This window comes from Panthera leo, chromosome D4 (assembly GCF_018350215.1).
Source record: "Panthera leo isolate Ple1 chromosome D4, P.leo_Ple1_pat1.1, whole genome shotgun sequence".
In the NCBI taxonomy this organism is placed as follows: domain Eukaryota; kingdom Metazoa; phylum Chordata; class Mammalia; order Carnivora; family Felidae; genus Panthera; species Panthera leo.
This window is the reverse complement of record NC_056691.1, coordinates 47440066-47465550: the sequence shown is the minus strand read 5'-3', so window position 1 is coordinate 47465550 and position 25485 is coordinate 47440066. Positions and strand designations below refer to the sequence as shown.

Genomic DNA, 25485 nt, shown 5'->3' with positions numbered 1-25485 from the left:
TATTGGGATGTGTAGTAACACCGAAATGATGCTTTTTTGCTTTATTCTTTGATATGCTTATTCCTTTGAAAATTTCATAGACAATTAGGTCTGAAATGGAAAATCCTGAGTTTAGGTAAAATGACTTGCCAAAAGCAGTTAATAGTAATTCACCCCCTCTGTGCCATATCTACAGTGAAGGTGGCAAGCATTTTGTATTAGGGATCTTGTTTCTATTTTCCCACTTACGTGCCAATACTCTGGTCTTCTCTACCACCATGGTAGAAAAGCTGTACACCCTTTGGCATGTTTGACTTTCAAGCTATGATGTTGTTTTACTTGAGATCCAGCCCTTTCAGAAACCAGGCAAAGGAGTAAAGCTGGTGTTGGGAGAACTGCAGAGAACATACTTCATTTAAAGGGCAGCTTGTTGGGGCGCCTGGGTGGCTCATTCGGTTAAGCATCTGACTTCGGCTCAGGGCATGATCTTGCGGTTTGTGGGTTCGAGCCCCACATTGGGCTCTGTGCTGACAGCTCAGAGCCTGGAGCCTGCTTCAGATTCTGTGTCTCCTCGTCTCTCTGCCCCTCATGCTTATGCTCTGTTTCTGAATAATAACTAAATGTTAAAAAAATTTTTTTTAAAGGGCAGCTTGTTGGCTAATAGGTCTGTGGGAATGGGGCCTCTGTTGCCAATCTTTCTCCTTTTAAGAGAAGGTAGGAATTTTGTGTGTGTGTGTGTATGCATATATGTATATACACATAAATATATACATATGTACACAGTACATATATGTTCATGTATATACGTTTATTTACACACACATACACACACATTTGGCAAATTGGTGGTTTTAAATGTTGGGCAGTGCTAATTAAAAATACATTGGTTAAACCAAATTACACTTGTTTGCAGACTAAATCTGCCCTCTGGCTTCCAGTTTTGACTCTGGCCTGGAGATCTTGAGCATTCACTGACTTTCAGCTTGTCCCCTCTATCTCTTGGCTTTCCTCCAAGAGGCAGTACATCATCTTATGTGGTTGCACATGACTATTTTTTTTTGTTACGTTTCCTTATTCTTCTTTTCAAGTGGGATTTTGTAACCCCTTTTCCACTGTAGCATGTATTATTTAAACAAAGTCCGTTGTGGTCTTTGAGCTTTATTTTTGGTTTTATTAACTGTGGGCATCAGATTTAAATGCATAATAGTTGAATCAGGAAGACTTGTGACACCCTCTGTCCTTACACCCTACCACTCTTCCTTGGTCCAGCTTTACTTCCTGCTGGTCAGAGGCATTGTTGGGTTCTGTTCACCATGTCATTAGGTATATGATGAGCTTTATACATGAAGGATGTCAAAAATGGTAAGCTGGCTGCTGTTGTTTCTGTTGACAATGTTGAGTAGGTCTTGATTAATGTGTAGGCAGGCAGCCTTGAAGATAAAATAAGAGAATTCGTTTGCTTGCATTTTGGTCAGTTCTTAATATAGGAAGCCAACTGTCTTTAGTATTAGTAAGTCAAGATATGGGTCATTTTCAGTTTAGGCCAATAAGTTACTTTGGCCACATACCACCATATCTTGGCCAGTGATGCATAGCAGTTGTTCTTTCTTGATCTGATGGCAGTGAAATTTGTTCTCATGAGTGTTCTTATGCAGTGGAAGTTTTCTCCAGTTTTAATTTACTACTTCTGCTTCTACCTTGATTCCCTTACTGCTTCTTGCTTTCCATGTTCTTGAAATAGAAAATGAAAAACAGTATTCTGGTTACTCAACTCTGTTCCAAGGCCTGTAGTCCCCAGGCGTTTGTTGTGAATCCTGGGCTTTAGCCCAATCTAAGATGGCTTTAAAAAGCATGCTTGGGTGGGGTATGGGTGTATAGTAAAATCATATTTCTAAACCATTGTACTTGAACCAGAGATTGACAATCAAAATCAAGTTAATGAAGTCTTTTAAAATGTGTCTAAGAAAGAGTGTGCTTTTGTAGATCTCTGCCTTTTTTTTTCCTTCAGAAAAAGAGTAAAAAAATTAGGGTTCATGACCTCAAAAATAGCCTGAGGATTCCCTCACCGTCTCCCCCCCCCCCCCCACCCCCACCAAGTTCATCTGAGATTAAAGTAGTAAATGACGGTAAAACGTTTCTTTCCTTTTAGGCTGATCTGAAAAGAGGTTGTAGAACTAACTGCACTGGACTAGCATATTGCCTGTTACATAGCGGGTACTTTCTGAAAGTCTTGTGAACAGTAAAGTACTGCATATTTACTGCCAAGCAATTTACATGTAAAGGCTCCTGGGCTGAGGAGGTTAAAGAAATGTGTTGTTTACATGGGAAAACGTTACGGCAAGAGATGAATGTGATGAAGCTCTTAGCAGTCCTAAATCAGAAAAACTTTGTTAATTTCAAATTTTCATATTGAGGCAGAAGTCCAGTTTAATGTTTATTTTTTTATTTTATTTTATTTTTTTTAATTTTTTTTTTCAACGTTTTTTATTTATTTTTGGGACAGAGAGAGACAGAGCATGAACGGGGGAGGGGCAGAGACAGAGGGAGACACAGAATCGGAAACAGGCTCCAGGCTCCGAGCCATCAGCCCAGAGCCTGACGCGGGGCTTGAACTCACGGACCGCGAGATCGTGACCTGGCTGAAGTCGGACGCTTAACCGACTGCGCCACCCAGGCGCCCCCAGTTTAATGTTTAAACCGGAAAACTGCGCAATCTCTTGTTATTCTCTAGCATTTTAAACACTGGTAAGCAAAATGGTTCATTTTTCTCAAATACGTGTCTCAGTTCAGATGTTTAAGTTACAGGTGCTAGTTTCCATGGCAATGACTTTGCCTTCTATCTTTTTCTTAGATAGCACAGTATTTAGTATAGGTCATCCAAAGAGATTATTATTGCTGGCTGTGGATCCTTAAAGACTGGCTTGCAAACCTTTGACTCCTCTGGGTGCAGGTGTGTTTTGGAGAAGCTCCATGAGGGGTGGAATATGAGGAGGCTTTGTGCACCTTGTTCTAGTGCATCTGTACACTGTGCTTGTCATGTCCTGTAAATCCAGGGATGTTGCTTTTCTGGCCCTGGGTGGTCGCTTTTTGTCTGCTTCTCTTAATGTTATTCTATACACCAGACCTTGGCTACCCTGGGAGGAGGAGTATTAACTTCTGGTGTGGTCTTGGTTTTTCACAATGGTGGTGAGGTTTGCTTATTTTGAACTGTGATGTGGTGACAATATCTGTCTTTCCCTCTCTCACTTCCTCCCTGAGGCTTAGGTTGTTTTAACAAAAGCTTGTACCTAGGAATTAAAAAAAAAAAATGCAGATTCAACTCGAAGCTTTAGCTTATAAGCAAGAGTTAGGTGTATCTGGAAAGGGATGTGTGTGTTGGTGGTGGGCCATGACAGCCTGCTCCAAGTCGACCTTCCCCTTTATTAACAGCCTGAGGTGACTTTGGCTTCTCAAGATATATAGAGTTATCTTGGAAGGTTTCCTGCTTGGCAGGCAATGTAAAGCCACGTGAATTAGTGGGATTTTTTTTTTTTTTTCTCTCACCGTCTTTAATGGCACTTGGTAGCACTGATGCTCTCTTTAGAGATCTCTGTTTACATTTATTGCTGAGCAGGTAAAGGTGAGTATATGGGCTGACAGGCACACACACAGGAGTATTTGACCCAACTCTGTGGTTTATAGAAGCTTCCTGGAGATGTTGTGCCTCCTTTTCGCGTGCTGAGGATGTTTCTATTACCAGGAGAGGAAAGGCAGTGAAGTGAGGCTGTGGGAAGCAGCCTGGGCATGGGAGAGACTGCTGGGAGTTTCCTAGAGCCTCACGCTGGGCAGAGCTAGGTGGGAACCAGGTCAGGGTCAGGTTGGGCGTGCCACTGCAGAGCTGAGATGTTGCTTTGTAGGCAGCAGGGAGTCACTGAAGGCCTGGAAAAAATAAATGGTCATGGGATGCTGACCGTTTTAGGTAGACCACTGTAGCTGTGGAATGGTGGTTGGACTGGAGGAGGGGTAAGCCTGGAAGCAGAGACATCCGTTAGGAGTGTTCAGCTGGAGTCTCAGCACTGCTTTCAAATCCCAGTTTCTCTTCTCAGTAGCTGTATGTTCTCCTGAAGTTTTTAAATCCTCATTTGTATGTTAAAGATAATGTGTAGAGCTCATAGTGCACAAGAGGATTAAATGGGATTTTGTTTGTAATATAGCTAGCTTGAGGCCTTGTCTGGAATAAGGAATAAATGCTCTCTTTTCCTTGCCTACTTTTTCCTACCTTCTGTCGGTAGTAGGATTCACTAAACTACTAGAGGAGGCAGTCAGATAATCTGAACCTCTTTCCTGTAGCAAAAGATATAACTAAATCCTGTGAAGAGTTTAGGAGGATGCCTTACTTAATTTTATTATTAGTTTTTAAACTAAACATTGTCTTAAAATTGAAGTTAGGGCCAACTTAGAAAAAGAATGTCCAAATTCAGGTCATTTCGAAAATCATGTTGGGAGAAAGAAGGTAGGAGACTAAACAGTTGTGTGTGGATGTGTATGGATCATTTCTTTGATGTGTGAGTTGTAGAAACTGGCACCATGTGACACATCTGAGTGTGTGCATTATCAATCTAGATTCTGGAGTACATTCATGGCTGAGGCTTCGGCATGCCCATTCTCTCTTGTGTTGTAAATAATAAATCTGAATAAAAGTGGAAGATGCTTGTGTCATCCTTAGAGTTCTTAGCCAAAGGAACAGTGAGGTAGCAGTTTCTAATTTTAAATATTAAAATTCCAAGAGACCGAGCAGCTGAGCATGAGAAGACTGAATTGGGGAGGATGAAAGGCATTTGCACTCCTGTGTGTGTGTGTGTGTGTGTGTGTGTGTGTGTGTGTGTGTGTACTTTTTAAAGTAAGGTAAATTAAAATAGACCAAGCTCTAATTCTGATGTGCATCACTTAGGCTATTGGCGCTCGTATATGTAAATGTAGTCTTTAGAGGTCTGGGGTTAAAAATTGCAGCATGTCAAGTAAAAATTCTTCTCCTCCTTAGTCACCATTTGTGACTGTGCTAAATGTAGTTTAACACAGCATCTGCTTCCGAGGCCTTGCATAGGCGCGGACAGTCATGATTGGGCAAAGTCTGCATATTGCACTTTTCTGTCCACAGTGTTCTCTTTTCATGTGAAGAAGCTCCCAACAAAACTGTGTACCCTTTTGTTGCCTTTTTAGACATGGTTTATAGCCTAACCTTTAACCGAAAAGACAGATAGGCAATTCTCTATTGTAACAATTTCATAGAGGTATTTTCCTTTGTCTAACAATAACGATAATTGGTATTCACTTGGCACCTTGGAGTTTGTGTGACTAAATAATATGTATATAATTAAAGCTTTTAAAGAAAACAGACCCATTTACCCCATCCCCTTACTAGAGTTTAAATAATTTAAAGGCTAGATGTCTTTGTGGTTTGAGTCTTAAGAATTTTTCTATGTTAAAATGTAGCCTGTGATTTCATATGTACCCCCTTTCAATACTTCAACCTATCGGAGATCTATACTGCTTCTCATTAACTCTTGGAAATATATATGTACATACATAAATAGGTTCTATATGCACGTATGTGCTCACACACTTGCCTCATTGTTCATTTATACAACCAGGGGACTTGCACCAGTGTACTTTTAGAAATCCTTAAGCATTTATTTAAAATGTGCTTTACTTGGAGCGCTTAGGTGGCTCAGTTGGTTAAGCATCTGACTTTGGTTCAGGTCATGATCTTGTGTCCGTGAGTTGGAGCCTCCTGTCAGGCTCTGTGCTGAGAGCTCAGAGCCTGGAGCCTGCTTTGGATTCTGTGTCTCACTCTCTTTTCTGCCCCTCATTCTCTTTTCCTTACCCCCTGCTCATGCTATGTTTCTACGTCTCTTTCTCTCTTTAAAATAAACATTAAAAAAAAAAAATTTTTTTTAATGTGCATTACTTTAGTGACCTTAAAATAACTTGCAAAAGGGAAATCTGACCAAAGCTGAAGTGACAGCCACTGATAGGTAAGGTAAACACTTTGACTCCTTTCCCTGTTGGAGAGGTATCTGAGATCTGGGATTGGGCGTATGTGCCTGTTTTGGATATAATACACAGACTGGGTCTGAGGTTAAGAAAGGCCTTAACTGATCTGTAGTGTATAGTATTAACTTTGTGTTCTCTTCTCAAGTATTAGCTCTTATTCTTATTCTTGGGCAGGAGATTAACCAGAAATTTCTTTGTGATCCTTTCCCTCAGCACCCCCACCTCTTAGTTGGAATCACTAGGAGTAAAAATAACACTTTAACTGAATGTCAGTTCTTACCCTAGCAGCCTCCCACCCCGAAAATCTCCTCTTGAAATGTAATAAATAACTAGGAGTTTAATTACTGTAAGAAGCCACAGATGTACCTAAGTGCTGTTTTTTTTTTGTTGTTGTTTTTTGTTTTTTTCCTTTTCCAGCTGGGATGTAGCTTTTAAAGAAAGCTGTCTTTCAGGGAGGAGGGGGAAGAGGTGGACCAAAGGAAATAAAGTATCTTTCTTAGTGTGAATCTTGTTTTTTAAGATGCTTCAACTTTCCATACTAAATAATTCATAGTCATGTTTCTAAATCAAAAGTATATATCTCTTGGGAATGTCAGTACTTTAAACATCAGTTTAAAAGAAAAATATTTTATAGGCGAGTACCAGTGAGATGATCTCCATTTCAGAGAGGAAGGAAGCTGGCCCTTTGTATTGATCAAGGTTTATGCTCCCACCGTCCTTTGTCCTACAGGGGGCAGGTTGAGAACCCTTGTTCTACTCTGCACAGTGCAGTAATGAATTACAAGATTTCTATGTCCGAGGATAGCTACTCTTTATTTTCAGTTTTTCTGAAGTCCAACAGAAACATTTGTAGCCTCCCAACATTATTAGGGAAATGTACCTTGTTTTGTTGACATTTTAGATGCCTTTATTTTGGTATAAGCCAGTAGGGATTAAATACTAACTACAGTTTCTGGCTTTCTGTCATAAGTCTTGTTAAATGGCAGTGAAGAGTAAAATGTTAACCTTAGTGGCCAGATGGAGTATTGTGGCCCTTTATAACACTTGTGAGTTAAAAATATTTGTGACCATAAACCTTCCTTGTCTTCGTTCCACTTAAGACTAGGCATAGTTTCTCTTTTGGAGTTTGAATATGACTGTGTTTTAGTGTCTGTATCCTACAGAAGAGCTGTGTTTTTTAACCTACCTAATGAAAACCCTCAACTACTGGGATTAATTTGAGGATTTCCAATCAGCCTTTCACAGTTTGTTACTACCCTGAGGGGTTCCCTTTAGCCAGTGACTTTAGTGGAAGAATGTGAAGTTAATCCAATTTCTATGTTGATTACTATGTTAACTGTCTTAATTTAGCAATTCAAATTTATCTGCCTATACCAAACAAGAACCCTGCTACAAAACTGTGGGAGTAGTTGATTTTATTCTTATTATGCTCATATCTCTTTTTAGGTTCTATAGCCAAATAATGGCATGGAAATTAATTAGGCCCACTGAGGTTAGGATGAAAGAATGAGGTTGGAATGATTCATCACTGGAAGGTAGTGTTTTCCAGCCTATAACCAGGATTGAGTTAACCCCTGGCTTAACTTGCACTGTTCTGGAGGTGAATAAATGGCTCTTTTGAAGAATATGTATTGTAAAGCCTATTTCCATTGCACAAAGTGTAACTTACTCTCATTACTGTCATCTGTTTTGTTTTTAAACTTTTGGGAGGAATGTTGAGATATTAGTTTGAATTCTGACATCTTTAAGGGGGGCTCTCAAGGGTTATGAATCAATTCCTGATGTACTGTGTTCAGTAGTTGTGTCTTTTAAGTTTCTCTGATTTAAAAAATTTTTACATTTGCTGTTTGCAAAAAAACCAAAACTGAGTAAACTTTAAAGACCTTATTGGCTTTATTCAGTGATTCCTGAATTGGGCAGTATCCCATCTAGGAGACAGAAAGGAGCTCTGAAGAACTGGATAAAATGGGAGACTTTTATAGGCAGAAGGGGACAGGAATAGGGAAAGAGTGGATTTCCTCATATTTCTCTGGGGGACAGAAGGGGTAGATTAGGTGGATTACCTCACTAGTGCTGACCAGGAAATTGCAGATTTACAAGTTTAAGGTTACATTCCTGGGAGAGGTTGAAGTTGTAATTAGGTTCGGTATTAAGTCTTGGTTTCCTGATACGGGACTTAGCACAAGTGACACTATTTTGGACCTGTTTTTTTCTCTCTTTTAACAATGCCACCCTCCTCCCCCCCCCCCCCCCCCCCCCCCCGCCCCTTTTGATCTCACTCTCATGTGATGAAAGGAAAAGTGTAATACAAATTCAAGGCGGGGTGACTGGATGCCTCAGTCAGTTGAGCATCCTAACTCAGATTTAGACTAAGGTCATGATCCTAGGGTTGTGGCATCGAGCCCTGAGTTGGGCTTGAAGCTGAGCGTGAAGCCTCTTTGAGATTCCCTCTCTCTCTCCATCTCTGCTCCTTTCCCCTGCTGGTGCATACGCTCTCTCTCAAAAAAAAAAAAAAAAAAAAAAAAAAAAAAAAAAAAAAAAAAAAAAAAAAAAAAAAAAAAAAAAAGAAAGAAAGAAAATTAAATGATTACCACCACTCTCAGCTACTACTCTGAAGTTCTTGAACTTTTTGTTGAACATCTGTGTGGTATTCATGGCCATGATGATTTTTGCTTTTAATCGCTATAATGTTACAAACCATTACTTCAGGTTCACAACTTTTAAGTTGGTCATTCTCTTGTTTACTTTTTTTAATGGTCCTTTCTTAGGGAGATCATTCTCTTGGTGCTTAGCAGCTGTGGACAGGCATTTATAGCTTTTCAGAGAATATAGCATGCTAGGGAGACTACTGTGATTGTTATAAGCAGAAAAATTCCCATGTTTGGAGTGTACTTTGAAGCAATGGTCTCTGAGACCCAAAGCAATCAAAATCAAGTAAGTCAAAGAAGGGATCGAAGGGTTCATTTTTCTAAGTCATGGGGCTCATATAATCTTATGTCACTGAGTTTCAACTTCCCAAGAAGTGTTAATCCAAGATTAGTAGGTGGTTTTAGCTATAGCACAGATATCTCCTTGCTGAGCTCAAAGATAATTAAGGGCTGTCTTAATTGTCAAGAACAACTTTGGCCAGAAAGTCTAAGGATTTTTGCTGGGCACCTGTTGTTTTAGCAGCAGATTCTGCAATACTTTAAAGAGTTAAGGAGGAGGTACTGACCATAGCCTCATTTACATTTATCTCTAGCCAGTGGAGCATTGATCTGCCAAAGGAAGCTAATTCTGAATCATGAATGCCTCTTGGTAATTCCCATTTGAGTCTGTGGCCTAGGACAGGAAAAGTAACAACCATGGAGACCTGTAGAGTCTGGACCACACAGGTGGTTTTATTCTGGTTAGCCTTGCCTTTATGGCCCTTTCTTCATGCAGAGCTGGACCCAAGGTTCTGGGAAATGGCCTTGGGCGGGGGGGGGGGGGGGGGGGTCCTTAGAACAGATTGGAGTCTTTCTTGATAAATCCAGCAGTCTGAAAGTTTAACCCCCTTAGCAGTGGCCTGGTAGTAGAGATGATGGTGTTCTCTTTCCAGCCCAATGCCAGGGTAAAGAAAAGAGAAGACGAAAGGGTTTCATGTTTAGTTAAAGTATGAAGTCTTGATTCATTGTCTTGGGAGGAAGCAGTCTACATTGATGTCAGCTACTTTTCTTCCTTGGCAATTTGATTTGAAGGTCTCCAGTGTTTGTACAGGACCACAGATGTCAGGTAAAGCCGACTTTAGCTGTGAAATATGCGCCTGAGGTTTCAGTCCCTGAAGTTTGGCTGCTATCTGGCTAGTAAGGAGGACCTGGTATACTTTCTTTCTAAGGGGATTTTAGGGATGGTCTTTGTTCTTAGTGATTCCAAATCAGAAAGAGTGGAGGGGCGACTTGAAACATTGGTTTGGAGAGTCATAGCCAAATATTTGAGGAAACTAGAATTTAGGATCTAGTCCGTTCTACATGTTTGTAGTCTCAAAGACAATAATGGGATTAGAATTTAATATCAACAGAGGTGTAAACAATTTTTCTCTCTATAGTTACCCCTATCCCCTCTGCCCCGGCAGAGATTATTACAGTAAAACTCATTATTTGTATTTAACTTGGCCTGACATAAGTGCAGCAAGGAGAGTGGTTGACCATATGAACTCTTTTTAAGACTCCTTTGCTGGAACTTTTAAGCAATCTTCTATTAGATTCTGAAAAACCTGAGACCAAGAAGCCATTCTAAGGACTCTTCGTCTCATCACATTTACCTGTAATACCATTCCACCCATTGCTTTGGTAATTTGGTTAGTGTTTCCATTTGTGTTCAGGTGCAAGGAGGAACAGATTCTTACTGAAATCATGTAAATCTCTATACTGCCATGAAAAGGATACTCCAGAGTTTCTGAATTTTGGAGAGATTAGATAGGGAGAAAAAAATAAATGTTTTCTCTTTGTTTACAAAGGTATGCTTTACCAAATTGCTGTAAGTCATAGATTAAGAAAATAAAGTTTTCCTTAAATCTACAAAATCAAAATAATAAGGAACCAACAATATTTTGAGACAAAAATCATAAAAATTAGAGTCACCTTTCATTAATACTTGTTCTGCTTGAATCCAGTTTTCCCATTAGTTCTGGTGATTTTTACCCAGTTAAGTTTTATGATCTTAAAGTTAACAGAAACTTGTACTTGTCAAAGTGCTTTCCATGAATCTCCTTGAAGATGAAGCACTTTACAGGAATTCTTTTGCAGAAGCATCAGAGTAAAACACTACCTCTGCAAATGACAAAAGTCTTAAAAATGATTTCATGTTTTATAGATCTGAGTATTCCATCATGATGGAATTGACAAGGAAATTTGGTTATTTTTGTGATATACAACATTTAAGATAATACCTGGAATTATTTAATTGTTTTATTTTAGAGAGCATGAGTGGGGGCGGGGGGAGAAAGAGAACATCTTAAGCAGGCTCCATGCTTAGCGCAGAGCCCGATGGAGTCTTGTTCCCACAACCCTAGGATCACGACCTGAGCTTAAATCAAAAGTCAGATGCTCAACTGACTGAGCTACCCAGGTGCCCCAATAATAACTGGAATTATGACTGATAACATTAGTATAATACTAAGATATATCAGATTTCTTGGAGTTTCGTATGATTTCGGGAGTCCTAACATCCTGTCTATACAAATACAACATAAAAAGGCTTTGTATTCTTGACAATGCTTCCCATGTAATTTTATCATGTAAGTCTAATTAGTTTAACATCTCTCTTTTTATAAGGACAGAAGCCATATCTTTTGAGATGTTCCAGGGATCCTCTGAAAAATCCCAAGTTAGTTTGAGGTCAAAAAGACTTCATTTAGAATTTGATTTTGTGAAGTTTATCAAAAATATCAAAAAGGTTTTAAAACATTTGGTCACATAGGATCATAGGTCACTTTGAAACAATACTTAACCATTTAACCATAGTGGTGATTAAAGACTTTGAGTGCAAATACAGAAAGTTAAATGATTGTAAAAAAACCTTAGCTCTCGTTTAATAAGGAGGACTGACTTTTCAGAAATAATCAATGACCTGATAAAAACGACATTGAAACAGAAAATTACTGTGACAAGACATGAAATTTTTGTTTTTCAGGCAGTCTGCTTAAAAGGTAAAGAAAAACGTTATCAAAATTTCTTATCAGGAGCAGACCAGTAGTCCAAGAAAACTGTGTTTTTAGCAGTTGAAGGAAAATAAGTTTTAGTTTTGTATAAGTACACTACTTGTTTTAAAGCTTAATTTTATAACCTTTATAATGAATTCATTTAATTTTAATCAACTGATCCAAACAAGATAGGATTCACTTTTTCTCTTCCTGACTTTCTATTTAATTTGTCCTTTATTTTGCCTTATTCCATTTTTAAGTAACCGGTTTTACTTTGGGACAAATTTGTCTCATTTTCCCTTCACAGAAACCCATTTTCAAACCTCATGCCTTTTCTAACCCAAACAAACAAAACCCGTATCCTGTTTTCCTTGAATATATAGTTGTTTTCCTTATTATTTCTGGTAGATTTACTTACATATGTTAGAATTCTTACTGTTTAAAAGCCTTAATTTCTAGTAAAAATAAAGAAGTACACAACTGTGAATTGTCTTTTAGCATTAGAATTCTGTGGGTTGGCAAACTTATAAATACTTTTTATAATTTTTGGAAACATATGTTTCTCATAGTAAATTTCTCAGCATGGCACAAAACGTGTTTACTAATAGACCCAAAATATCTTGAGTTCCTCTGTAAAGGAAGCCAAAAGTGGATAAGCCTATTTTTAGTAATTAATGTTCTTGTGTTTTATCATATTTGCAAATGATTTAGATATTAACCACTCATCACTTAATTTAGTTTAGCAAAACTGTAAGATTTCAGGTTACCAAGAAGATTTGGGGAGACTATTAAACAATTTACCTAAGAACGTTTATCTTGCTTACATCTATTTAATTTACTTGTTGTCAATAATTATGTTTAGGTTACTTATGAAAATTTCATCATACCAAGTTATTTCTCTTGCTGATAGGTTTTAAAACCGAGAAAACAATGAACTTATTTGACAAATAAATCCAGGTAGAATAAAAGTTGTATGTCTCTGTTATATTCAGTGTTGATAACTCTAAAGATGTGTTTATTTTAAAGAAACTTACAATTAGCTTTAATACTGAATATTTTCCTAGATCCATGAACCTGAAAAATAATTGAGTCAGTTTCTTGTTATATTTATGAGAATTTTAAGAATGCTTTAATTTATATAAGCGCTTAGTTTTCTTTGTCAGTTAAATAGAGTTCTTTTACAAATTAATTTTTGGCACTATCATCTGGAGGTAGAAAATACCACATGTATAAGGTGTAGACACATATATAGACAGATGCAAACAGAGACCATATATAGCTTTTTTTTTTTTTAATTTTTTTAATGTTTATTTATTTTTGAGAGAGAGAGAGAGAGCGCGCGCACGCGAGTGTGAGCATGAGCAGGGGAGGGGCAAAGAGAGATGGAGACACAGAATCCGAAGCAGGCTCCAGGCTCTGAGCTGTCAGCACAGAGTCCCATGCGGGGCTTGAACTCACGAGCTGTGAGATCATGACCTAAGTGAAAGTTGGATGCTTAACTGACTGGGCCACCCATATAGCTTCTATTTTAAAATTACTGCTGTGAATCAGATGTAATAGTCCAAAATTCAGTAGTTATGAAAGAAGTTGGATCTAAGTTGTTCTGGTAGGTAAGATAAATTGAGATTACTTGCTCAGATTGCTAAAACGTTTTACTAATATTTGCTGGGAAAACCTGTGAAAGAATTTCTTATTTTGTCCAAGTTTTAATTGACTTTTTCCTCTTTTGTGGTTGTTGTTTGATAAAAATAACCTTCCTGAAGTTTGTCCATTAACTTGGCAGAGTTTTGTTTGTTTTATTTTAGGGTCTTGTAACCTTTTTAGAGGTAGAAAGACAGTTGAGACAGGATTACTGGAATGAGTACTTGCATTAGGAAGGATAGAGGGGAGCAGTAGGAGTTGGCATTCATCTTGTGGTCTTGTGTTTTAGATAGATACCTATTGTGTCTTTAATTTGTCATTAGCATTTTACAATGAATCTTTCAATGAAGCTATTTTGGAATCTTGAAACCTTTGGAGGCTTCTGCATAGGAGTTAAAATCGGTATCTCATTCTGTTTGCTTAATCTGGGAGCCCTTACTTTTAAGTGCACCTCTTAAGTGATTTTACTAATGGGAACATTTTTCATAATGACCACTGGAGTTTCCCTGCTGGGACTGACAGCAGTTTGGTAGGACCCTTTGCCACAGTGGAGTGCAAACCACATTTCTGCCCAGCCATATCTGCCTCAGATGGAGTATGTGCAGCCCATATTTCTGCTCTGTGGTATTTAGGGGCCCCTAACTTGATGGTTATCAGGCTAAATTCTCTGGATAACACACAATGAGGTTCCCTAATTCTAGGTTATTTTTAGTAAGATTTTCTCATTTTTGTAGGTCTTTACAGCTTCTGGGACAATAGTTCTTAGAACTTAAAATAAGTAGGTATGCTAGAATGTGTCTTGATTCACTTTTTAGAATGTAAAGATCTCTTTATGATTTAGTTTTTTAAATTTGATTTAAATTTTGTTTTTATCTAAGCCTTTAGATCTCTTAGAGCCAAACTAATAGCTGAAAGGGATGCGCTGCTGGGTTGGGAATTTTGTGATGTCTTACAGTGTACCTCATTACATGGAAATTTTCTTGAGGTTAGCAGGTGACCTACCGTTAATCCAAACATTTATGTAACCAGCTTAACATAAGATAGGAGTCTTCAAGTTAGGTGGTGAGGGCTCTTAATGGCTTTCAAGTGCTTCACCTGTATACACCAATTTTTGTGGTCTCCCCCCCCCAACCCCCGAGATTCCTATTAGCAGTAGCCTTTATCTATACAAACAGGACAAAGGTTCACCTTAACACACTGGCAGTAGCCAAGGGATGTTCTTGCCCATTGGCCAAGAGACAGCTGCAGTATACCAGCAGCAGTTCCCAACCTGCAACTGGGGAACGGACTAAACCAGCAGACGTTAAAAATGAGAATGTGTACTGGACTGGGTTCCCAAAAGGGGAAATTGTGGACTGAACCAGCGGGAGGGGCTTGGGTTCCTGGTGGAACCATCTGCTGGTACAAGCCGACCTGCCCCCAACTGAAAAGCCAGTTAGTTTGGGAGCTTGCTGCAGGGAGTGATGTTCAGAACTAAGAGGAACTTACCCATGGCCTTTAGGAATGGTGAGAAAGACCTAGAACTCAGGGGTTTGCCGGTGCTACTCCTGTGTTCCTCGTAGTCCCTGCGTGTCATCAGAAGTTCGCTTACACATCTTGTACTGCCACCAAATCAAAACAAACAAAAAATTCAGCTGAATAAACTTCAAAGATCTTACTGGCTTTATTCAGCTATTTCTGAATTGGGCAGCATCCCATCTAGCAGGCAGAAAGGAGCTCCAAAGAGCTGAACAAAGTGGGAGTCTTTTATAAGCAGAAAGTGACAGGGACAAGGAAAAGCGTGGGTTACCTCATCCTTCTTTGGGGGTTAAAAGGGGTCTGTTTGGTGGATTACCTCACTAGTGCCGAACGGACAATTCCACATTTACTGGTTTAAGGTTACATTTCTGGGAGAGGTTGAAACTGCATCAGATTAGGAACTAAGTTTTGGTTTGGTTTGGTTTGCTATGTGGGGCATAGCACAAGTGACTCCCATTTTTTAGTTCCTTAGTTTAACACACTAAATTAATCACTGAACTCTTCTGCAGTGAATCCATATATAGAATGAATAACTCTTGATTTAATATTCGTAAACTCAGTTTTCATGTGTTGGATGTCCTTAAGGAGACTCCCCCTCACGCCACCCCTGCCCTTTCTATAGAAAGCCCTTCTGTTGCTTAGTCATCTTGTATTCTTAGTGCCCACATCTTAATAAACGCATTGGTGGTTGGTGAGCCTGTGAGCATCTAGAATCAAACCAGTTCCTTGATCATGGATTTAAACAGTTTAATAATGTAATTAAAGTAACACATTAGTAACAATTTCCTTCTGGGTATATCCTCCTATACCATATACCTACCATATATCCTCTAGTATCACCTTGGTTGGAGTCACTGCCATTCTGGGTGGGTTCTTTTTGTTTTTTTTTTAATGTTTTATTTATTTTGAGAGAGGGCTGTGCTGCCATCACAGAGCCGGATGCAGAGCTGTAGTCCACAAACCATGATCTGAGCTAAAATCAAGAGTCGGATGCTTAACCGACTGAGCCACCCAGGCACCCTGAGTCATTGTCATTCTATACGAGGGTTAACGGGAGTTGTTTCTCGATAGGTCTTCCTGCTTCCAAAGTGGCTGAGTCCTCCTAGACAATCATACGTGATTTGTTTTTATAAGAGCCACATGCTGTTGTTCTCAAAATCTTCTTATAGTGGTCTCTGATGGAGTTCAGGACACACTCCCTGAAAATAGGGAACCTTGGCATATTGAGTATCTGAAGTTGCAGGAGTTTGAGAACACAGAAGCAGAAAGATCACCCTGCCCACCACTGCCCCTTCCTCCCTGAAAGAGGTCATAAAACTCTTCTGTGAAAGGTATCCTCATAGTACTGGGAAGGAAGAAATTCTTAGCACCAAGCACCAGAGACTGGGAATTGGGGGCTGAGAAATAGTACAGACAAACCTTGTTCAACTAACCCTCGTCTTCCTAGTTACTTCATCACTTAATACCCCTAGCCCCAACCCCTTTGCCTTGTCAGGTCTTCACAAAAGTACTCTTTGTCTAAAAGGTATAAAAGCTTCCTGCTCTAGTCACTTCTTTCAGTCTTTATTTTCTTGCAAAGGCTCCCACGTACATGTAAAAAGTTCAATAAAATTTGTATGTTTTTCTCCTGTTACTCTGTCTTTGCTAGTCTAATTTTCAAACCCAGTCAGGGGCCCTAAGAGGGTCAAAGAAACCTTTCTTTTTCCCTATACCTCCAAAGGCTTCTATGGTCTGGCCCTACTGCCTCATTGATTCCTATCCCTCTTACTACATTTAGCTACAGCCTAGCTGGTCTCTGCCTGGAGTGCTTCTCTGGACATCCCCACGGGGATTTATTTGTTTACTATTACATTTCTAACAAATAATCATGAATTTGCTTCTTAAAACAATGCAAATTTGTTCTATTCTGGTTCTGAAGGTCAGAGTTCCCCCAAAGTGGGTCTCACTGGGCTATGAGTAAGGTGTTGGCAGTGCTACATTTCTTTTGGAGTCTCCAGGGGAGAATCTCTTTCCTTGCCTTTTCCAGCTTTTGGAGGCTGCCCGTACTCTTACGTTGGTGGCTCTCTCCCATCTTCAAAGCCATTTGAGTCTTTTTCATGCTGCATTACTCTGACACTGACCCTCCAGCCTTCCTCTTCCATTTATAACAACTCTTCTGCTTACACTGGCCCTACGTGGGTAATCTAGGATAATCTCCCCAACTCAGAGTCATTTGATTAGCAGTCTTAATTCTATCTGCAATTTAAATCCCCCTTGTCATGTAAACATAACCTTCACCGATTTTAGGGATTAGGATGTGGACAGCCAAAGTGGGCCATTATTCTGCCCAGCACAGTGGCTAATTCATATCTCTTCCAGACCTTGGTCAGAGTTCACCTTCTCAAGGATGCCTACTGTTTAATGCTGGAGACTACCCCTCTCTTCATTTTCAATCCCTACTTGACTCTACCTTTTTTTTTTTTATTCCATTCCTCACTTCCTTATAGCTGTTCTATTGTCTTTTATATGTTCATTTTCAGTCTGCTGCACACACCTCCTATTGCAAATGTACACTCCAGGATTCATCTTCATTACTGTATCTCAAGTACCTAGGACAGTCGTTAGGTCATGGGACTTGTGTACAAATGTTTGAATGAATGAATGAATGAACGAACGAACAGTGTGTGAATCTTAAGCAAATCTTTTTCACCAGAGCTTTACTTTTCTGTTGCCCAGCATGGATACCTGAAATGGACGTAGAATGAAGGGAAGGACTTGGGACTCCTACATTCATTAGCTTTCCTTTCTAACCTCAAAGGTTTTAGTCCTGCCAGCTCTAGAACCACAAAACCTCAGAAAGAGTGGCGTCGGAAACACTCTGTTGTCTGTAGGAGCCATAAAGGGCCAAGAGACAGAGAAATGTTGGTGTTCATTGCCAAAGAACATTCTCCCTGTGACTCCTGCAGCTGTTCAGTGTATTGTCTCTGGCAGCTCTTGGACCCTTGTTAGCCCAAAAGCCAAAAATCTGAGCCTGACAAGGCTGAGGAATCCGTAGAGCCTATGAGGCAGCTAACAGGTATGGGGGTGGGGTGGGGAATTGACAGATTTTAGGATTGAGGAAATCACATGAAGTTTGAAACCACAAACCTGTATTATTTTAGGAACCACAAAGGAAAGTAAAGAGGTTTAAAGAAAACAAACTAATGGCTCATTCCTGTAGTTGACACATCAGCCCCATGATCTTAATGCTTGGTTGAGTTCTTCCCTTGGCATAAATATATCCTGAAATGCTGGAATATATCCTGAAGCTGGAATATATCCTGAAAATGCCATTTTAGTGGTAAAGATGAAAATTATTATGTGGGCATATATCTGCTAGGTAGATGGCCCCATCAGTCGCTTACCCACGCTTATCTGTAAGTTCTCATTACTCCACTATTTTGAGTGCTTTAGCTCCCTGCCTGGAGTTCCCCAAAAGAAAATGCTTTGGGGCCAAGGTTTCTGTTTTTATTTTGGTAGTTTCTTTTCTTAAACTTTAGAGACCAGTGCCTTCTGCTTACCTTGTAACTTGGTCTTCAGAGAGGTTTGTGGTCAGAGGAAAGGCTTTGCACTACCCTGATTTCTCCCCTGGTGCTATGCTACTGGAGATACTGAGAACCTGCTAGTTTGCAAATAAGTGTCCAGACCAACGTCACTTTATCCAAGCTGGATCTTTCAAGGTGTGAGAGAAATGCTTGCCCTTGACCTTGGCCATGATTCTTTTTAGAGATGTTGCCTTTTATATTTGCTTAAACTTTTCTAGTCTGTATCAAATTAAAACCATTTGAGATCCATAACTTAGTTTTGATGCTTTTTAAAGCACCTTTGTGTTAGAAGGTCTGTTTATTTTTCCCCACATCTACCTCTGCTTCTGCCATTTTCCTCAAGTTAGACCCAGATTCCAGATGCCACATCTCTGTAATCCTGTTGGCCAGAGGCTTGGATCACATTTATTCCATGTTTTTGTCTTGGCTTCGAGCTTTTTTGTAGTTGGCAGTTTGGCACGATAGACTCTTGAAATAAAAGTACACAACTGATCAAGGTAGTTTCTCTTTTTATGCCGTTTAATAAGAATTTGGATTGTAGTGGGTAAGGGTGGCTGATGGAGTGCGCCAAAAATTGAAAATATGCTTTCATAATTATCTCTGGTTTGAAATACTTGAGGTGAGAGAGAGAAAAAAAGCTAAGTTTGCATGCCTTTAAGGGAGGTCATTGCCCTTTCATGCTCAGCTTAAAAAAAAAAACAAAACTGTTCTTATCTTTAGGTATATTTTCAAATGCTTACAACCAGTGATATAGGATGTGTGGTGGGTATGGCTGGGGGCCTTTTAGACAGATTGAGTTGCATGAGCAAAGCCAGAGAATGTATGGCTTTGCATGTACTGCGACTGTTTGAGGGACAAGGAGTGGTTCAGATACTTAGGTGCTTGAATACATTGGCTGGTAAAAGCAGTTGTAGAAGGTCCCAGATGCTTATACTGTTTATACCACAAGTAGTTTGTACTTACTTTGATAGACAGCAGGGAGCTATTGAGGGTTTAGGAAAATCCATTAGGAAGTAGTAGTGTTAGTGTGGATTAGCCTCATGAGGGACCTTTGGGAAGGTTGTAATTCAGTGGTTCAGATGAAACATGAGGGCCCAGAGGTGGACAGAAATCCATGACAGTGGAGGAGTCTAGGCAGTTGGACAGGCCTCACCAGGGGATGTGCAGTGGTCTTTCAGTGGTCCTGCTATGACTTTAACCTGAGGTCTGGTCCCCAAATCAGTTGGGATCTAGGTCTTAGAAACCCTTTTTTTCCTTTGCAGACATTGTACTTAATGAAGAATTCTCAAAATATATTTAGGATGTTTTTGATTAAGTCTATCTTGTTTGGTGGCTGTCTGCAAGAGGTTGAAAATAGGAAAGAAACTGATGAACCTTAGTTTTCAGAACTTTGTATTAGGAAGTTTGGAAAATAGGGAGTTTTTCTTTTCTCTCACGTGACCAGAAAACTGTTGTTCCCAGATAGGAGAAATGGAGCGATAATATTGGTTTCCTAAAACCCATTAGTGTAAGAAACTTTAGAAATGAAAGTACACACAAGGCAATTTAAGTAAAAAGGGGGGAAAAAAATCAATTAAAAAGTCTTTATGGAGTTTTGGAAATAACAGTGAATGCAAAGACAGAGGTTGTCCTTCTTTGCCCCCTCCCGCCCCCCCCACCCCACCCCCCAGTAAAATCATGCTTCCACCAAACTAACACCTCCTCTATCTCTTGGAGCCCAGGGAAAAGTTTAGAATATTCTAGATTGATCTTTGCTAAGGTGCCTTTTCATAAATTATTACATGGAGAATAACAGGAGAAAAAGCAGTCTTAACTGGCACAATTGATGTCTAAATTAAGATGTGAACATATATTGAAACAGTATTTTTTAAGCTTTAAAATGAATGGTTTTGTGATACTGGAATGTGGCTCCCCCCCCCCCCCCCCCCTTTTCCAAAGGGTTTCAGAGCCAATAGAATCTATAAATAGTGCAGGCCGGTTGTCTGTGGTAGATTGAGTAGAGCAGAATCGCCTGTCCTTAAGTGAAGGGGAAGTAGCTTTACATTTTTAGTAACTGAATTGTTGGCCAGCATAAAGGTAAGGGCCATGTGAGCAACTTATTTATAACTTCCCATAAAGGTATGTGTCTGCCTCAAGCAGAGAAACTGTCTGGGGTGCTTGAAATGTAAAAGTGCAGTAGAATCATTTTCCATACACAGCCTTCCTAGCTAGTTGGTGCAATAAAGTGATTGTTCACATCCCTGGGGCTTTCAGAAAGAGGGGTGTCAATAGCTTAGCTTATTAGCATCGCCTCCTATGGAATAGAAGGGACTGAGGCCATTAAATGTGAATCTATGGTTTTATGTAGTGAAGAGTGTTGAGATATTAATTCCCAAGGGTATTCAGGACATAAATTTAAGCCTGGTTGAACCTTTTGGGTGTGGTCCTACTTCTACCATGTGGGCTAACTACAATTAGGTTCTTGTCAAAATATTTCATGGGTATAAAAAGCACTTTATTTTTTCACAGATTAGTTCAACTATAAGTAGGTTTTTTTTCTTTTAAATAAAAAACATAGAATCCAACTGAATTCCCTGGTAACAGTGGGAGAAGGGAAGAAGTGTAAAACATTTTCATGGCATCCTGTAAAGTGCATGTTAAACTGTTTTCGTAGATGCCAGAAAATGGAATCCATTGTTACATGTTAATTAATGTCATCACTCGCATCAAGAGTAAATCACTTTACAGCCAGGTTTAACTCTATGGATGAAATTTTTATAATCATAGATACCCAAGTAAAATATGTTTTTGGCCCTCCTTTGTTACTCATTGTATATTTTCAGAGACTTGAGTTTTTCTGAATATTCTGTTGACCATTTAAAGGATCTGCATATATGGCTAAAATGTAAACTTTGGCTTTTGTGCCAATATTGTGGTTCTGTTTAGTATTTGGGCAAGTTGTAATAAGTGGTAAATGGCTCACTAACTATATTGGAGGCCTCATAGCAGCACTAATTTCAAATCGTGCTGCGTTTATAATTTACATATTAAAAAATATTCACTTGATTTCGTTTAGGGACAAAGCTGACATCCTGTATAAGCATTACTCCAAACAATCCTATTTATTGGTCCAATTATTTCAATTGAAAGATGCTGGTTTACTGCCTTTTAGTATATGTGAACAATTCTCAGTGAAACTGTTAGAGATCAGTTGGACTATAGTGGCAAAATAACCTCACAGGGTTTCAATTCACTTTTAATTTTGAGTCCCAGGATTAAGGATCATTTATAGTATAATGTAACAGTGTGGGCAAATATAGCTTCCTTTAATGCCTCTCTGATATTTTGGGGAAAAAGCACTTTTAGTCAAAGCATTCACTTACGAATTGCATGACAGCCTTTTCTCACTATAAATTTCATTCACATTTCCTTCCTTCTCCCACATCCTTAAAAGACAGGACAGCATGCAGTGTTTTGCTTCATTTTATCTAAAATTTTTTTTTGAGATGTGGTTTAAGGTAGTTCTTGAGGATAGATGTCAAGGTAACTAGTTAATGCTGTTTGAAAATCAGCCTCTTAATTAAAAATGCTTAATTTGTGCAAGAAAACTACATGTTAAAATGAATTTGGAAAGATTAGATTGGAATTGCCTCAAATTCAATTAAGCCACACTGCATGGACGTGCTGGGAATATCAATACAATCACTGTAAATTTTGTACAAACTGATTTGTTGCATTATCTTGCTCATCTAACATACGGTACTTTTTGTGTCCATATTGCAGACGGCAACTCCAAACTAACATGGCAGTCAGACTGTGTGATGTGGCTTCTCTGCTTAGAAGTGGTTCGTGGGCAGCAGAGCCTTGGACTGGGGTCTGTGGGATTTTTCTTAAATTCTGTAGGCTACTTTTTTTAGCATGTTGCAGGAGTGCTGAGGCCATACCAAACACTTGAACTTTTCATTTGGCATACTAATTATTCTTACATTTAACCTATTGCGGTATGGCCATCATTAGGATTTAAAGCACATTGCAATTTTAACCACAGTGGTATATGTAGCATCAGAACCATGCTTTTGTATGTAACTTTTTATAATCAAAATTAGGATTTAGTGCAGACTCAAAGAAAAGAGTGACAAGCTTTTTTAAAAAAAAAACAAAACAAAAAAGTTTTGGTATGGTCTGAATACTAAGTTACCGTAATTCTTTACATTCTGTTTACTATGTATTTTTTTGGTTACTAAATTTTGAAGTTATTTACAATTCCTGATGCTCAAAAAAAATTGTTGAAATTGTAAATCTGGCTGAAAATTATTTGCCCAGTAACTGTTGAAAGAGTTTGCATTCTGTGAACAGTTGTGTTGAGCCTATCAATGGAATATGCATTATTTGTAAAATATAGCACATTAGTATCATTTTATTCTGAGCAGATGGTCCTATAGCTGAGAGATGCTGTAATTTTCAGCACACACAGCCTACTGCAGCTGTTCACTTGAATGTTGGCTTAGGAGCTCATTCTTGCCACCTGAACATGGAAATAAATGTGCAATTAAGTGAGGAGTGTTTGTTGTCCTTGCTAAATCCTGCTAATTTCAGTCAATGAACACTTTATATTTCAAATGCCATCCCAATGAGTTAAGTCCAAATCTCATATTTGGGGTTCACATAGTTTCTACACATACCCTAACTTTTGAATAATGATTTGTTTTAATTGGCTTTGGCCACTCTAATCTTGAGACTCTTTTGTCTTCATAAATGCTGGGCAAAGGTAAATTCCACAAGAGTTGTGCTGTGGAAAGTGACCCACAGCTAATATTCTGCAGACTGGAACAGTTATGCTTTGTTAAGAAATTTGGAAACTCCTTTCTCAGTTTCAGATAAATTTGTTAATTATAATAAAATGCATATCTTTTTTTTTCAGATTTTTTTTTTTCTTACAGATTTCCAAAGATTTATTTTCCCTTACTCCTTTAAGTATTCCCTGAGAACACTTAACCAAGAGAGGTAGCATGCAACTTGTAGAAAAACCCATTTCTTTGAAAAGGAAATGAAGTCATAGAGAGTTAGTTTGTTTGATATTTCATAGGTGGCCTGGATTTTGTCTCCGATTTTTTATCATGATAGCACTGATTCTTGTCCAGTCTGACCAGTCTTAATCTGGTCAGTTGACCAATCTCAATCTGTCCTATGCTGCCTTCTTTTATAAACATCTCTTGGCAGTAGAGATTTCTTCCTGTATGCTTATCCACTGTTGCGCCCTTTTATTTTTCTTAGACAATATGCTTTTTAAGAAAAAAAAAAAAAAAAACAAAAAAACTTTTTTCTCTTGTAACACTCTTTCCCTCTACTTTGCTTTTTAAAAAATTTTGCCTTAAATTCTTTGCCTTTTATATGTAAAGAAGTTCCCTAAAACTAGCATTCCATCAATTCAGAATTGTCAGTTTTGAGAAGTTGTTCTTTGTGGAGATGAGAGATGCATTGGATGAAATATAAAGGATAATTCTTTTAGTGATGCTTTGATTTTTGGATTTCCCCCAATCTTGGCTGTCCAAAGTAGATAGCTATTGGAAGATGGTTTTAGAAAATTTGGGGCCGTGGTTTGTGACTCTTTTGCTTAAAGAGCATAGCATTGATTTTTAGGAAACTAGATCCAGATTTTCTTATTAATGAGTAGATTTTTAGAGTAGCCTGAACAGTTTGAGGCCATTTCCCCCAAATCTGCTACTTATCCGGTATTTGGAGTTTATAGATACTTTATTACCTGCATTTCAACAGGCTTATGTGCTCAAATGAAAATTCCTTGGGCTGGTCTGTTTGCAAAAGTTGAAATCTTTATATTGTTGTTTTGGTGGACTGGATAGGTTTTTGGTTTTTTTCCCTTTTAAAGTCACAGTCGAGGCAGAATGCCATACTGCATTGTTTGGGGATTTTATTTTGATACTGTAGATCAGTTGCCTTGTTGGTGATCTTTAGTTGCCAAGGTTGACAAGAATGGCTTATTAGATTCTACAAGGTACACTAAGTATGCCGAGCTTCTTTTCCAAGTTATCCTACAAATCCTTTTCATGCCCTAACACTTAACATCAGATATTTTTCTTAGTTCTTACCAACAGAAGAGGTATAAGATATTGTCAATCAAAAACATTTTCAATATGTAACCAAAACAGTACATGTTGACAAATTTATATTTTTTTAAAATACTCTTACTCCTTGATTTTAAGTTAATGGATGTCTGTCAGTTTTAGAATATTGAAACTCTTAGGCTAACTTGAAAATCTCTTCAAAGTTAGGAAGACCATTTTTTGGTTTGTTTTTCTGATAGCATGTTAAACACTTCTGTCTTGTAGTATGTATTATATAGTCAGGGTTTAATTCCATGCCCTTTGGTACTAAATTTTCTCGAGTATGTGGACATTGCAGGTGAGTAAGGGTATATGAGTAGACCCAGAATGTGGTTCTAGAGAATGTTTAACATTTAAATTGTGCTTTTATGTGCATGTATGGAATATGTATGTGAAAGTATAATTGTGAACTTAAATTGACTAGCTTAATATATGAAGTAGAAATTAGTGTAGGCGTTGCACTTTTTGTTGAAGCTTTGTTGTAATTTCAGCAGAACGACTTGCATTTAGTGACACATATTTACATTCTTGGTTGGAATCTCTAATAGTTTATGAAATATGAATTCTGACATTTCTTATTTTCTCTGTTTTTAGCAGGTAATTGCTGCCATGGAAACACAACTGTCTAATGGGCCAACTTGCAATAACACAGCCAATGGTCCAACCACCATAAACAACAACTGCTCCTCACCGGTTGACTCTGGGAACACAGAGGACAGCAAGACCAACTTAATAGTCAACTACCTTCCTCAGAACATGACACAGGAGGAACTAAAGAGTCTCTTTGGGAGCATCGGTGAGATAGAGTCCTGTAAACTTGTAAGAGACAAAATAACAGGTATGCAATTTTGTATAGGTTACTCACCTTTAAAGGATTATGTTTCAAGGTGTGAGAAAATAATGGGTTTTCTTCTAGTAGGTCATTCAGTGATGCAGTTCTACACGTCTAGATACTCTGTTACTGACTACATCAGCAGCATGAAACTTT

General features: G+C 38.6%; 1 protein-coding gene across 11 annotated transcripts in view; it reads left to right on the top strand.

Annotated features, from left to right (window-relative positions):
* The window catches only part of ELAVL2 (ELAV like RNA binding protein 2), a 201176-nt gene that overhangs the window by 110294 nt on the left and 65397 nt on the right, over positions 1-25485 (top strand). For 6 of the 11 annotated variants that reach the window (XM_042912817.1, XM_042912816.1, XM_042912815.1 and 3 more), the window contains 2 exons: positions 22159-22249; positions 25092-25335. In XM_042912817.1, coding sequence (XP_042768751.1) covers positions 22178-22249; positions 25092-25335 — 316 coding nt within the window. In that variant the 5' untranslated portion in view covers positions 22159-22177. The remainder of the gene's footprint in view (positions 1-22158; positions 22250-25091; positions 25336-25485) is intronic. The other 5 variants (XM_042912819.1, XM_042912818.1, XM_042912822.1 and 2 more) reach the window with 1 other exon arrangement.